Source organism: Haliotis cracherodii, unplaced genomic scaffold (assembly GCF_022045235.1).
Source record: "Haliotis cracherodii isolate W230 unplaced genomic scaffold, xgHalCrac1.p SCAF_4, whole genome shotgun sequence".
Taxonomy (NCBI): domain Eukaryota; kingdom Metazoa; phylum Mollusca; class Gastropoda; order Lepetellida; family Haliotidae; genus Haliotis; species Haliotis cracherodii.
This window is the reverse complement of record NW_027266297.1, coordinates 56,786,318-56,802,600: the sequence shown is the minus strand read 5'-3', so window position 1 is coordinate 56,802,600 and position 16,283 is coordinate 56,786,318. Positions and strand designations below refer to the sequence as shown.

General features: G+C 37.9%; 1 protein-coding gene across 1 annotated transcript; it reads left to right on the top strand.

The window, feature by feature from the left end:
* Positions 1-1,096: 1,096 nt before the first annotated feature.
* Positions 1,097-2,041, top strand: LOC139478690 (uncharacterized). The gene has a single exon (XM_071261268.1). It carries the CDS (start codon positions 1,097-1,099, stop codon positions 2,039-2,041), a length of 945 nt encoding a protein of 314 aa, XP_071117369.1.
* Positions 2,042-16,283: the final 14,242 nt, after the last annotated feature.

Sequence of the window (16,283 nt, the reverse complement as noted above, 5' to 3'; positions counted from 1 at the left end):
GTGGTAACTACACTGGTAGCCGTATGTACCACCAGGGCACTTGCCTGTAATATATGCATTATATAATATAGTTAGACAGTGACACTGACAGAAGGATGTATCATCAAGACAGCCGCTTGTAATATATAGACATTATTCCATAGGAAAACAATGACGTGGGTGTCCATATGTACCATCAGGACAGTTGTAACAACATTAGAATATCAAAGATAGACAGTGACACTGACAGAAGCATGTGTCATCAAGGTAGCTGCTTGTAATATATGCAAAAATTTTCAAAAAAATTGTTTTATGGGAAAAAACCCAGTTGCGCTTCATGCGCGCTGCCCGGTTACACCTCATGGCGAGAATCAATACGTCACTTAAAAGATATGACGTAAACGGTGACGTCATCCACGTTAGCGTCATCCACGTTAGCTTTCTGATTAACGCGCATCTCCGTTTGGATAGCCGCCCGCTCCAGACGTGTTTTGCCCTGTCTCATTTTAGCAACCTAGGGAATTCTTCGCAGATGACAAGCTTGATGATGTTATATTTTGATTTTATCTCTTGAAAAAAATCCTCAAACTCCCTAGCGAGTCTTAGAGGGTCAACGTCCGAACGACACAAATCATTGCCACCAAGTTGAATTACAAGAATTTCTGGGTTGTAGTGATACAATCTCTCCTCGAAATCACGCAAATAAATGGTTTTCAGACAATTCAGTGTCAATCCCCCGATCCCAAACCAATACACACTACTTAGGGTATGGAATTGTTTTTAGAAGCAAATGGGCGTATAGAGTTTGGCCAGGCTGTTGGAAGTTGTTTAACATAGCTGTCTTAGAGTTTTTTCCCATTGTGTTGGCAGTTAGATTATGGGCTGAAGAGCTAAGAGGAAAATGTATTCTGTTTCATACAGACAACATAGCTTTAGTGTCCGTTATCAACAAGCAAATGTCTAAAGAAGTCAAGTTGATGTCCTTGGTGAGGGACCTTGTTCTTTCGTGTTTGAAACGGGATATAATTTTCAGAGCAGAACACATACCGGGAAGACATAATAAGTCGGCAGACCTACTTTCTCGTTTACAGATATCAAAATTTCTCAGTCAGGCACCATGGGCAGACAAGCAGGAAACGCGGATTCCTCCGCCCCTACAACCCGAGAATTATCTATTCACTTAGATACTTTATTAGGGGCAGCTCTATGTAAGAATAGTCAGGCTACTTATACCAGAGCGTGGGAATTGTACAATGAATTCTCCCGGGATTGTCTAGGTATTTCGCCGGCGCTACCGATAGCAACACCTAACTGGGCACTATTTTTGGCGTATATGTTCCATTTAAAGTTAGCACCTTCAACAATGAGGACCTACATTTCAGCGTTAGGTTACATTCATAAAATTCGCGGTTTAGAGGACAAATCAAATTCTTTTCAAGTTCAGAAATTGGTACATGGGGCTAAGTGTCTAAACTCTTCAGTAGACCAGCGTCTACCAATCACAGAGGACATACTGGGCAGGATGATTGACTTATTACCTGTGGTGTTTTCCAACCCTTCAATCAGACTACTTTATGAGACAATGTTTTTAGTTGCCTTTCACGGATTTTTTCGGATTGGTGAACTGACAGTGGGTAGTTCGGATGAGGAAGCGGCCTTGCAGGTGCAGGACGTTTCACTTTCCAGCTCCGCGGCCTATCTTAACATATCGATGTATAAACACAACAGCGGTAATGCTAGCAAGATCGTCACACTAGACAAGTTAGACAGTACCCTATGTCCAGTTGCTGCGCTCAAACGTTACCTACGACAAAGGTCTCTCTTCCCAGGTCTTCTGTTTTGTGACAGATGCTTTAAACCGGTAGCAAGATCCTCCTTTAACGAGGCACTCAGAGTTGTATTTAACTTCTTAAGGTTAGATTCTACTAGATACAAAGGACACAGTTTCCGTATAGGTGCAGCATGCTCGGCAGCAAAGAAAGGCTGGTCTGACGCAAAAATTCGGCAAAGGGGCCGGTGGAATTCAGATGCATTTAAAGCATACATTCGTGTTCAGCTGTAGAGAATAAGGGTTGTTGTCGGTAGCGTAGCTCAGCGGAAAAAGTGCCTATCCGCTGAATAGGACCAATTAGCAAGTTTGACAATCTAGAGTTTTATTTATCACTTAAATGTAGGGAAAATGCGATTGTTATTGATCTACTCATACAGAGTAGAGTCTGTTGCTCAATGTATCACTTACTATGTTATAATGTGTGTTAACTTGTTATGGTTCATTATGCCAAGACAGGGAGTGTGGTGTTTCGCATGGGCAGACACTATGTTTCATGGTCAGGCGAGTTTGTTCAATTAAAGTCTGTCATTAACTATTACATTTTATTTTTTTTCTTAAATTTTTTTTTAGTAGCTACATGTTAATATTTACACGTCCCAACTAGGGGCCTTTATGAATTACATAGTAGAGTTGAGTGTTGTATGGTTGCATTTTATACCTTACCCTTATAATAATGAGCATGAGCAGACACTATGCCTCAGGGTCAGGCAATTTGCTCAATGAGTTTCATTATTTAATTCTAATAATTATCAATGTTAATAATGTCATGTTCCATCAAGGAATCTTTTACGATTTCCATTTCGTGCGGGCTATCTCAAGTATTGGTCCGCACCAATAATTAACTACAGCTGTTTTAGATTACATTGTTTACGAAATGTAGGCCTATATAGTACGTCATGATACAAAATATTTTATGATAAGCTAGATAAGAAATTCTGCCACCAGGATTTACGTTCGCAGGCAACAGACGTTACCGAAGACGAAGGTGGAAGTGAAGAGACTCGGGCGAACTGGTCAATACATAACACTTCCTATGGACCTGGAACGCTTTGCTATGTTTGTGTGTTTGTATCAAAGATACTCAATCAATGCAGATTGCATATATCATATTTCGTGCATAGAATTAGGGAGGAGGAAGCTGCTTTAAATTTTTTTTGATACGTTTCTAAAACTCGTCCCGAGACCGTCGTCGGGTGGGGGCATAGTGTTCCACTACTGTGGCGTTGATTCCCCCACCTTTGTGGCTTATTTCATACAATTTCGGATTGGCGAATTGTACGCTTAGGCGTATATACCTTGTAATAAATTTGTCCGCCTTTTGTGCGGGCCTAAACAACAATTTTCAGTGTCTGTTATTTTTGCCACAAATGAACTGGACGTTCTCGGGTCTAAGGGTTTTTGAGTATAAATAGACATTATACCATAGGTTGACAGTGACGTGGGTATCCAAATGTACCACTAGGACAGTTGTAACAACAGTAGAGTAGCATAGACAGAGAGACTGTCAGGACAGTTGTAACAGAATCAGTTTATAAGGAATAGACAGTGACTCTTGAGAAATAAACAGTGGCAGCCAAATTTACTGTCGAGACAGCCGCCTGTTGCAGAAGCATCCTGTCAGGAAAAGACAGTGATACTGGTAACTATATGTAACATCAGGGCAGTTTAGCAAAAGTATTATATCGCAAAAAGACACTGATACTGGTTTCTGCATATACCACCGGGAAAACTGCCTGTCACAGAAGTATTATATCAGAGATAGACACTGTGTTGCCGTATGTAATATAATGGCAATTGAAACAGAAGTATATATCACATTTCGCCAGTGCCACTGGTAGCTTTAATGTAAAATCAGGGTACTTGTAACAGAAGTATTATATCCTAAAATGACACTGACACGGGTATCTGCATGTAACACGGTGACATGTACAACTACCTGTCAGACTATTATAACAGAGACAGTCAGTGTAGTCGTGTGTACCTCTACGAAAGTTGACTTAAACAGTACATTGTATTATACAAGACATAGACAGCGACATGGGGAGACACGTGTAATATCAGGACAGACGCCTGTCTCAGACGTATATATCGGCTAACAACAGTAACACTAGCAGAAGTACATGCATGTACCATGAGGACAGCATCTTGTAACTTAACAGAGGCATTATATCAGAGATAGATTTCTTGATTTGTATCAAGGATACACCAAATAGTCCATGCCATCAAAATAATATACATGTCGTGTAAAACGATTACCGTCAGTAATTTTGCGGATTTAACCATGACGCTTTCAGCGATCGCTATGTTGTGATAGACGTGGTCGGGTGTTCGTTATCAAATGTGTACACTTCAACACTGCTTACAATATGCATAGTGAATACTAAACCTGTCTCACTTATCACTGCCGCTTTCTCACAGTAACTGTTGTTTATTTATTGCCCGTTCGTTTCCTCACTGTTGTCACACAGGAAGTGAATTATATAGAAGACACAGGCATCACTCGCAATGTTGGCAGGCCGCACACTGACTTTTAAACACAATCAGTGCATGAGATCAGATATCCCCGTCACCACAATTTTGCTGCTTCAGAGTTCAGTCTCCTAGTTCATGCCAGGAACCAATATCGATCGTTGTGGGTGTTACTCCCAGATTCGCCCATCTTATGAGAATTAGAACAACAGTTAAATGAAACAAAATGTTTGCCTAATTCAGATAACCGAACATATTACCTGTAATCAAAGTCATAATTTGGATAGTTTAATGACGTAATAAAAATGTTACAGCCAATTTTGTCAAATTATGCATTTTTCCTTCAATTTATGCAATTTTGACCCCCCGAACATTCCTGCACACACTTGCAAGCTTACTACCCAATGAAAATTGTGTACAGATACCTCCTTTTATGCAATAGAAAAGGTTTAAGGTATACAGGAAAATGTGGGAACGAAAATCTTGTTTTTCATCCCTGGCCAACTGACTTTATGTCCGTACACGTGGGTTTAAATAAGGTGGAATACGTGAACGATCTGCATCCCTCGGGTTTCACTGCCATATTATATTTCGTTGATTCGTTGGTTTATACATAAATGAATCTGACAATTTCTGTATTGTAAATCATGCTTTTGTTTTCCAATGTAACATAGAGACAGCGTAGGAAATGCAAATAAATCCTGTTGCCGTTATGTGCGAGTTTGGGTTTGCATTGTAGAGTATTTATTTGTAATTCACGATTGAAGAGTTGGGTTAAAGGTGAGGTCACATATGTTCCTGTGGCAATTAGGGCGCTAACACTCAAAAACCATAACGGTCAACAAAGACGTAGGTGAACATTTGACTCAAGCACCAGTAACTTATCAATGATTTACGCTCAGGAAAGTAGACCGTCATAATCTTACCTTAGGTCATCACCATGGAGCAGTCAATCACGGTCCTGAAATTCGATCGTACTTATACACTCTTTAGAAAAAGAAACGCTCAGGTAGATTTTTCGTAAATTTATTGTACCTAATAAAGTCGATGTATTTAATTTAGTATCATATATGCAAAAATAAAATTTTGGAGCTCGATAGTCACATGTTGTCGTTGTACATATGCATTGAAAACTGTTCATTGTCATGTCACATGGTTAAGCTGAACTCAGTATCGTGTGTGACCGCCCCGGGAAGCAATCAAGGCTCTGCATCTCCCCTCCACTGACTGGATAAGTGTACTAATTCTGTCCTGCGGAATTTTGCGCCATTCTGCTTTTAACGCTTGGCCAGTTGTGGGAGTGACTGCAGCGTGTTCTGACGTTGACGTACACGTCGATCGAGTTCATCCCAGAGGTCTTCGATTGGGTTGAGATTTGGAGATCTGGACAGCCAGGGCAAGGCGCTGATGTTTGCTATATGTAGGTAGTCTACCGTGACACGAGCCGTGTGCGGCGGAGCGTTGTCCTGTTGAAACAGCTCCCTCTGTCGGTCAATGATTGGAAGAAGGTGACGTTGAAGAACTTGATTCATGTAGTGGTTGCTGTCAGATTTCCCTGAACCACAACCAAGTCAGTTCTCGTGGTGTAGGATATGGCTCACCACACCATGACACTACCGCCACCAAAATTGTCGAATTCACGTACACAATGTTGGGCAAAACGCTCATTTCGATGACGATAGACACGTTTTCTTCCATCTCGCCGGTGAAATAGAAATCGTGATTCATCGCTAAACCAAAATCGTCTCCAGTTTCTTAAATTCCAAGGCTGTAAGGTATGGCACCAACGCAAGCGTCTCTGTCGATGGATCAGGTGCAAAACAGGAACGATAACTGGTCTTCGGGGTCGGATTCCAGCCTCGCGAAGATGGTTCCTGACAGTCTGGTAGGAAATCCTCCTTAAACCAGTGATGCGTCCTGCAGTCTCCGTAGCTGTTGCATTGTGATGACGTAGGTGGGGCAGTCGAATGTAGTGATCCTGTGCAGGGGTGGTAACTACTGGTCGTCCGGTTCTCGGACGGTCTGCAGTGGAATTGAACTGTGTGTATCGGTCCCAAAGGCGGATACGTCCTATGGCGATGTTCCGATCGACAGTGCTGAGTGTCGGCATTTTCGAACTTGAACAACTTTGACATTTGAATGGCAAATTATTGGTTTATACTTGCTTTTTTATAGCCATTACCACAAGTTACGAATGCCATAATTTGCACGTGCATTTTGCTTGGCTGTTTTCCTCCATGACATTTTTGAACATGTGTCAAAACAATGCCGTTTAAGACATTGCAAATCGAAAATGGCTGCATTTTGACGCACTGTTTGTCGAATATCAGGCCACTAACATTTTCCAAAAGGTATATCCAATTTATATTCCGAATGTTTGTGTAGTCAGGTTCAATGAACTATATACTATCTGTGCGTTTCATTTTGTGAAGAGTGAACATGTATGTTTGATACCAGTTATCTCAAACGGGTGTCTCTCCCACAGGTGTGTAAGAAAATATATATATATATATATATATATCTACATAGTAAACACAAAATAGACCGTCTAAGAGGTATACACTCAAAAACAAATAGGAGACATGTTGGTGACACTATATGTTTGTATTATTTTGTTCTCGAGGAACCAAGCTGTCCTCACACAAACATCAACATTGAGACCACGCGTTTAGAATGAATCACAATTCATAATTAATGATGAAATGATAGCCCTTATAATAACGGGGGAAGTATATGCCCTTCCGTAATCCAGGGATTTATCCGACTTAGTCATTGACATTCACCAAGTCAGGCACATATAACGCACATGATGAATTTTATCCTTGTTACTGATGGACTGTATGACCTTCATATTGAGCTGGTTACAAAAGCCCAATGTTATCAATGTTACATATTGCTCCAGGCTTTCAAGTCGAGATAATAATAATACACCAAACAGTCATCAAAGGACATACATATTATGTGTGTTTCAATGTTTCCCGCTAGATGATGGCACGGTTTACCCGAGAGTTCAGAACATGTGCCCAGTGTTATTCACCAGCTAACTGGAGATGAGTTTAATCATCTTTATGATATTTACGCAATGGTATAAAATAAGATAAATCTAAATATATCCATGGATATTATTTAACATTGCGCTTTTTAATTAAATTTAATTAAATATAAACGATTGTTATGGGTTTACTGATGTTCAATAGTGCCATGTTACCACACATATATTTTTTATGCCAGTATACCACTAGTAAAATTCACTTTGAACAATTCCGCGGGTGGTTAATACAGACTGACAATAGACCACATGATCTGCGCGAGTCGATATACATTTCCACACAACTTACGGCGTCTTGACGTGGAGAACACTCTATTGGTAACACCCATATCCGGGGACAACTGTGTTTGGTGACAATGCAATGTATACTGCAGAATATATGTACTATCACTTCTTTTCAACCAGTTCAAATGTATTCATGTCTCGTTTGAAAAGTGAGCGGACTGTTGCAATCTTTCTCGCTGCTGCTACGAGTGTATATACACCATGTACTAGTTTGTGCACGGACTAGAGAGGACTGCCTTGTGTATTGATAAGAGGGGACGAATTTGTGTACTGACTAGAGAGGACGAGTTTGTAACTTTTCTTGGTTAACAATAATTAGACTTAAATCACATGGACTTCAACCGCACAATGAGCAGTGGCATGGCAATAAAATCGTAAACAACATAGCCTGTGATCACCATGTGTTCGAGTAATGTAATCAAGTAGTGATCACAGATTTATTTTGATAACTATATCCCATTTATATTATATATACAATCATGGGTCACCAATGAGGCTGAGTGTTTATCAGCTTCATATCTGGTTAGTATACAATGTACAAATGACCCTTGCCCCGAGTCTACTCGTTCAACCGTAACACATCCTCTTTCCCATAGCTGATCATTTTGTGGTTACATTCCCGCTCAATATATAGAGCTCAATATATGTATTACATTCGCAATGTTGGACAATGGCAGCACATTGCCTATTTAAAGAATCAAAATACCACACCGGAATTTGGTATCAACGTATTTCTAACCACATGACCCGTTATCGATGCTCGTGCGTTGTCATCCAAAATTCTCCGATTCTTGGTTTGGGCTCATCAGACCCATGGTATATGATAATATGATAATAGTCTATAATCTGCGTGGTGCAGGTTAATCGGTCACATTAAACTTATGCGAGCAACGTTCACCTTTCAGCACCAAAACAATATGCAGACTGTTTCCAGAATAAAATCCCCCAACAAAGTTAGCCACTTAGTACCGTGCAGTGTTAACTGTACTGTTTGATGAAACATGTATATTTTACAGCTTTATGTCAACTTTGAACGACAAAAGAGTAATGTGCAGTATCATATATGATCTACATAGTAAAACATTTGAATTATTGCATACATTTGAAAAACTGTTGTCGTTTCTTAAAAGCAAGAAATAATATATTTAGCTAATTTATTAATAACATATCCATTTTGGCAAGACATATGAGTGCAAAATTTATAAAATGAAGGTTATGAATGGTAATACTAAGGTAGAAGACTACTTCTTAGATCTGAGTAAAACTGACATTAAATGCAGAAATGATACTCAGTTTCAGTTACACGGACTACACAAAATGGTCATAAGCGCCCATCTCTAGAAAGACCAACTTTTCTAACTTCTTCAAGCATTAGGTTATGGCTAGAACAACCGAAAGAACTAAGAGCAAATTGATGTACTCTGACAGGTATTGATGTCAAATATATTTCAAATACAATGCATGGTTTAATTTGTGAATACGTTGTAAGTTTGGATAATGTTTTTAATTTACTTAATCAAGTTTGCTGATCTATCTATACACATCTTTGCTCAAAACAAACAATGAACATATTTACATTTGGAACATCTTGATTACACCAGACAGAACCAAAATTATATGATGATAATAACTGTTTTACATGAGAAGCCCAAAATTCAATACCTTCAACAGCCAAAGACACTTGATAGTCATAAGCATGTTTTAAAAAAAAGGATTATCAGTATGAAATATCAGTCTAGACCAATATTTAATAATCTATTGGTTTACTTTGAGTGAATAACGGCCTATCTTCCCTTGCAACAATATTAGGAATAAATGTAAAAGCTGTTTACAGTAATTATCATGGAATGTATTAATATCAGGTGAGGGATGAAACCCCAAGACTTCACTGCCATACAACAATCGGTAAAAGCTTGACATTAAATAAATGAGTCCAATCTTGTAAAGGCAACGTATGAAAATCAATTATGTTTGTTTTTAGTGACTGCAAAACTTTATTGGCCTGACGTGTTAATGTTTTCTGTGTATTAAACCATGAACCAGTGCTTGAAAAATGTACCCCTAAGTATTTAGACACTGAAACAATTTTAAGTGGACATGTATTTAGAGAGTTCTTTTTCAATATCTTTAATTGACCACCTTTTTATTTATTTGCAGTTGTCATTTATCACAATATTTGGAAAACTAATCTCTTTTGAAGACCAATAACTGTACTATCTATTACTACAATGTCATCTGCAAAAAGCAGCATAAATAACTGTAGAGTACCTATACTAATACACCATTGCTTATCTTGTTGCAAACAATCTACAATGTCATCAATAAGGAATGACAAAATACAGAATACAGACACACGCATGATTTCACATTTTCATACACATTTCAAAGTAATTTAAAAACAAAACCTTTAACATTACCAGTCCAAAGTTTGTACATCAGAGCATTATGTGACACAGAGTCAAAAGCTCAATAAAATCAATAAAGGCACAGTATAGTCTACCTTTATATAATCTTAGATATTTATCAATAATAGTTTGAAGTATGAATATATTATCCACAGTTTGAAACTCCTTTCTAAAACCTGCTTGTTCAGGGATATCATTTCCATCAGTTACCCAATCGGTGAGTCTAGTGCATATAATTTTAGAAAAGATTTTACCAGATATTTCTAAAAGAGTAATACATGTAGGTCTGTCATTGCTAGGGTCATTTACATTACCCCTCTTTTGCAAAGAAAGGATGACGTCCACTCCTCCTAATGTTTTTCTACTATCTAACCCATTGTCATCTACAGTAGAGTTAATCAAATCTTCACTGATAGATTCTACAAAATGTTGAACATCTGTATAAAACTCTTTCTCACATTCAGCAAAATTAGTGCCTTGGACAAATGATTGAAATGCAATGACCAAGAATCCGGTGAAATTGAATTACTTTTAAATGACCTACTTTTGACAAAAGACCAGATGTCGCGAGGATCAATTTCTGTTCACATAGGCTTCTGTACGACCTCCGCGAGTACTGTTGTCGGTTGTTGTCACTGCAAGAATCATGATATGCACGGAGAAGACGGCGAACGGTTGCACGTGTGTCCCAACATTCTTGATCAAACTAGTTATGTCCCAACCTTATGCGTTTTCGAATTTCTCTTGGTGATTTTTTACAAAAGTCTGCACACCATTCAAATAAATTTTGAAATGTTGAAAAGGCATTTTGATTGTCATCGTTTGATATACACGAATTGAAAGTACATACAGGGTTTTCTGGTAAACAATCTCAGTTTTGACGGTAACGGTTAACTTGTGATTCATTCCAAACGTGTTTGGGTTGAGGTGATATTTCTGCCTGTGAAATGTCATCGTGACCCCGTGTCAATTTCAAGGAGTAGGCCAATGGCATGGCATTCAACTTGACTGTAAAGTACTTGAAAATTAGCGATGAGGGTAAAGGTGTTTTCAAGGCACAAAACGTAGTCCACAACACTATTGCCATTATTTACAAAACATGTGAAACGACCGATACTAGACCTGTTTTTTTACACATGTCTTGAGAAACTCGTGGAAGTTTGATTTACTCAATATATATATCCCTCATCGTCCTTCTTAGTTATAAGATAGACACCTACCTACCTGATGTAATGTTCAGCACATAGACACAGAACAGGACAGCGAGTTTGACCCCCTCCATGCATATGGCGAGCAGGAATCTTACTGCGTTTTCCGCTGTCGGCTGACTAGCCATGTCATACAAAGAGTTGAAAGGCGCTATCTGAATGTGACTATTGTGACTGTTTCATTGTGTATTGAGCGTGTCTGTGTTATTGGCCTGGCATGACAAAGCGTTTTAATGTTTTCAAAGTCCGAATACTTTCCCACATCCAAGTACACGTATTGATAGGCAGACATAATCGGTATTTCTGACCGTAAACATTTGAGTGGGTTTTGCACTTTTTCTTTCCTCGTTTTAGCCACTCAATCCATATCCTTGACATGAGACATAATGGACCTACTAATAATCATAAGACAACGCAGTTAACCTCTTGACCTCAGTCAGGTTGGTTTGTATATTACACTGCAAGCTGTTATTAGCCCAACCGCCAGCATATCTGTATATAGCGTGCAGCCCGTGCTCATCGTCCTACATCAAAAGAGCGTATGCTGTGCTTGAGTTTAACGTAACTCTGCAATAATGAGAACAAAGTGAGGCGCTTTAAGCATGCACGTTGAATGATCAGATTTACCAAAACTTTTCACGCAAGATATTATGTTGTGCGACCAAGTTTGTCTACATACGTGTACCAAGTCATTGGAAATTAGGTTTATCGATGATGATAATCCCATAGCTGATTATTTTGTGGTTACATTCCCGCTCAATATATAGAGCTCCGGCAAGTACTTTATATGTATTACATTCGCAATGTGGACAATGGCAGCACATTGCCTATTTAAAGAATCAAAATACCACACCGGAATTTGGTATCAACGTATTTCTAACCACATGGCCCGTTTTCGATGCTCGTGCGTTGTCATCCAAAATTTTCCGATTCTTGGTTTGGGCTCATCAGACCCATGGTATATGATAATATGATAATAGTCTATAATCTGCGTGGTGCAGATTAATCGGTCACATTAAACTTATGCGAGCAACGTTCACCTTTCAGCACCAAAACAATATGCAGACTGTTTCCAGAATAAAATCCCCCAACAAAGTTAGCCACTTAGTACCGTGCAGTGTTAACTGTACTGTTTGACGAAACATGTATATTTTAAAGCTTAACATCAACTTTGAACGACAAAAGAGTAATGTCCAGTATCGTATATGAACTACATAGTGAAACATTTGAATTATTGCATACATTTGAAAAAAACTGTTGTCGTTTCTTAAAAGCAAGAAATAATATATTTAGCTAATTTATTAATAACATGTCCATTTTGGCAAGACATATTAGTGCAGAATTTATAAAATGAAGGTTATGAATGGTAATACTAAGGTAGAAGACTACTTCTTAGATCTGAGTAAAACTGACATTAAATGCAGAAATGATACTCAGTTTCAGTTACACGGACTACACAAAATGGACATAAGCGCCCATCTCTAGAAAGACCAACTTTTCTAACTTCTTCAAGCATTAGGTTATGGCTAGAACAACCGAAAGAACTAAGAGCAAATTGATGTACTCTGACAGGTATTGATGTCAAATATATTTCAAATACAATGCATTGTTTAATTTGTGAATACATTGTAAGTTTGGATAATGTTTTTAATTTACTTAATCAAGTTTGCTGATCTAAATCTACACATCTTTGCTCAAAACAAACAATGAACATATTACATTTGGAACATCTTGATTACACCAGACAGAACCAAAATCATATGATGATAATAACTGTTTTACATGAGAAGCCCAAAATTCAATACCTTCAACAGCCAAAGACACTTGATAGTCATAAGCATGTTTTAAAAAAAGGATTATCAGTTTGAAATATCAATCTAGACCAATATTTAATAATCTATTGGTTTACTTTGAGTGAATAACGGCCTATCTTCCCTTGCAACAATATTAGGAATAAATGTAAAAGCTGTTTACAGTAATTATCATGGAATGTATTAATATCAGGTGAGGGATGAAACCCCAAGACTTCACTGCCATACAACAAGATCGGTAAAAGCTTGACATTAAATAAATGAGTCAAATCTTGTAAAGGCAACTTATGAAAATCAATTATGTTTGTTTTTAGTGACTGCAAAACTTTATTGGCCTGACGTGTTAATGTTTTCTGTGCATTAAACCATGAACCAGTGCTTGAAAAATGTACCCCTAAGTATTTATACACTGAAACAATTTCAAGTGGACATGTATTTAGAGAATTCTTTTTCAATATCTTTAATTGGCCACCTTTGCGTAAGACATTATTTATTTTCAGTTGTCATTTATCACAATATTTGGAAAACTAATCTCTTTTGAAGACCAATAACTGTACTATCTATTACTACAATGTCATCTGCAAAAAGCAGCATAAATAACTGTAGAGTACCTATACTAATACACCATTGCTTATCTTGTTGCAAACAATCTACAATGTCATCAATAAGGAATGACAAAATACAGAATACAGAGATACGCATGATTTCACATTTTCATACATATTTCAAAGTAATCTAAAAACAAAACCTTTAATATTACCAGTCCAAAGTTTGTACATCAGAGCATTATGTGACACAGAGTCAAAAGCTCAATAAAATCAATAAAGGCACAGTATAGTCTACCTTTATATAATCTTAGATATTTATCAATAATAGTTTGAAGTATAAATATATTATCCACAGTTTGAAACTCCTTTCTAAGATTTGATTAAACAAGAATAACAGCATTTCAAAAATCATGGGAGGGTCATATTTTAAAAATTAATTGAGAACACCACTAAAGCCTGATGCTTTTCTATTTGGCATATCATTAACAACCTTAAATATTTGATCTAATGTTTTTCTACTATCTAACCCATTGTCATCTACAGTAGAGTTAATCAAATCTTCACTGATAGATTCTACAAAATGTTGAACATCTGTATAAAACTCTTTCTCACATTCAGCAAAATTAGTGCCTTGGACAAATGATTGAAATGCAATGACCAAGAATCCGGTGAAATTGAATTACTTTTAAATGACTTTCTTTTGACAAAAGACCAGATGTCGCGAGGATCAATTTCTGTTCACATAGGCTTCTGTACGACCTCCGCGAGTACTGTTGTCGGTTGTTGTCACTGCAAGAATCATGATATGCACGGAGAAGACGGCGAGCGGTTGCACGTGTGTCCCAACATTCTTGATCAAACTAGTTATGTCCCAACCTTATGCGTTTTCGAATTTCTCTTGGTGTTTTTTTACAAAAGTCTGCACACCATTCAATCAAATTTTGAAATGTTGAAAAGGCATTTTGATTGTCATCGTTTGATATACACGAATTGAAAGTACATACAGGGTTATCTGGTAAACAATCCCAGTTTTGACGGTAACGGTTAACTTGTGATTCATTCCAAACGTATCTGGGTTGAGGTGATATTTCTGCCTGTGAAATGTCATCGTGACCCCGTGTCAATTTCAAGGAGTAGGCCAATGGCATGTGCAAACTTTCAACTTGACTGTAAAGTACTTGAAAATTAGCGATGAGGGTAAAGGTGTTTTCAAGGCACAAAACGTAGTCCACAACACTATTGCCATTATTTACAAAACATGTGAAACGACCGATACTAGACCTGTTTTTTTACACATGTCTTGAGAAACTCGTGGAAGTTTGATTTACTCAATATATCCCTCATCGTCCTTCTTAGTTATAAGATAGACACCTACCTACCTGATGTAATGTTCAGCACATAGACACAGAACAGGACAGCGAGTTTGACCCCCTCCATGCATATGGCGAGCAGGAATCTTACTGCGTTTTCCGCTGTCGGCTGACTAGCCATGTCATACAAAGAGTTGAAAGGCGCTATCTGAATGTGACTATTGTGACTGTTTCATTGTGTATTGAGCGTGTCTGTGTTATTGGCCTGGCATGACAAAGCGTTTTAATGTTTTCAAAGTCCGAATACTTTCCCACATCCAAGTACACGTATTGATAGGCAGACATAATCGGTATTTCTGACCGTAAACATTTGAGTGGGTTTTGCACTTTTTCTTTCCTCGTTTTAGCCACACAATCCATATCCTTGACATGAGACATAATGGACCTACTAATAATCATAAGACAACGCAGTTAACCTCTTGACCTCAGTCAGGTTGGTTTGTATATTACACTGCAAGCTGTTATTAGGCATGCACGTTGAATGATCAGATTTACCAAAACTTTTCACGCAAGATATTATGTTGTGCGACCAAGTGTGTCTACATACGTGTACCAAGTCATTGGAAATTAGGTTTATCGATGATAAGAAAGGCAAAAGGTGATTGTGAAGGTGGAAAAGGCAACAATAAATAGTTTACGGGGAATTTAAACATGGCATCTTGTAAGTCTTCTTTTCCGCCAATAGGTTTTGCTACTGTTCATTATATATATGTTGAAATAGCCAGTACTTTTGTGCATTATTGTGAACAGGCACAGGTTGACAAACCAGATAGTCCCTCCTCTTTAACAGAATATGCTTAGCGACATGCGCAGTGTGATTATCGTTTTCTCTCAGGAAAATGTGTGTGACGTCTTGTTGTTGGGAGCTTTTACTACCTTATGGTATTGGAAACAGATTTATGAAAATGATCGCTGCCATCTTATCTCCGAATGCTACTGATTTATTTAATTTGACTTTTCGAAATGCTGCATTTCCTGACATGTGGAACTGACACCTTTTCAGAAAAAGTGAAATAAATATTTGTATACTGTACAGACGTGTTTTCAATTCAATATTCGGAGACATTCGAAGAGTTTGTCGTAACTTAACTGAACTCACGAACCTATACAACGAGACAGTTACAGCTTTAGATAATGATAAGGAAGTAAGTGCGGTATTGTGTGATGTAGGTATGGCACAAGCGATTATAGTATACAATTTGGATACAGCACTATAGCTAGTGGGCATCAATGGAAATTTAGTAGAAATTAATTTGTTAACACAAATCACTTATCAGCTGGTGTACCTCAGTGATATGTTCTGCACCCTCTGTTTTATGTTCCTAATG

Excerpts from the sequence above, each read along its gene's own strand:
- LOC139478690 (XM_071261268.1), top strand. The coding sequence starts at position 1,097 with ATGGGCAGACAAGCAGGAAACGCGGATTCCTCCGCCCCTACAACCCGA.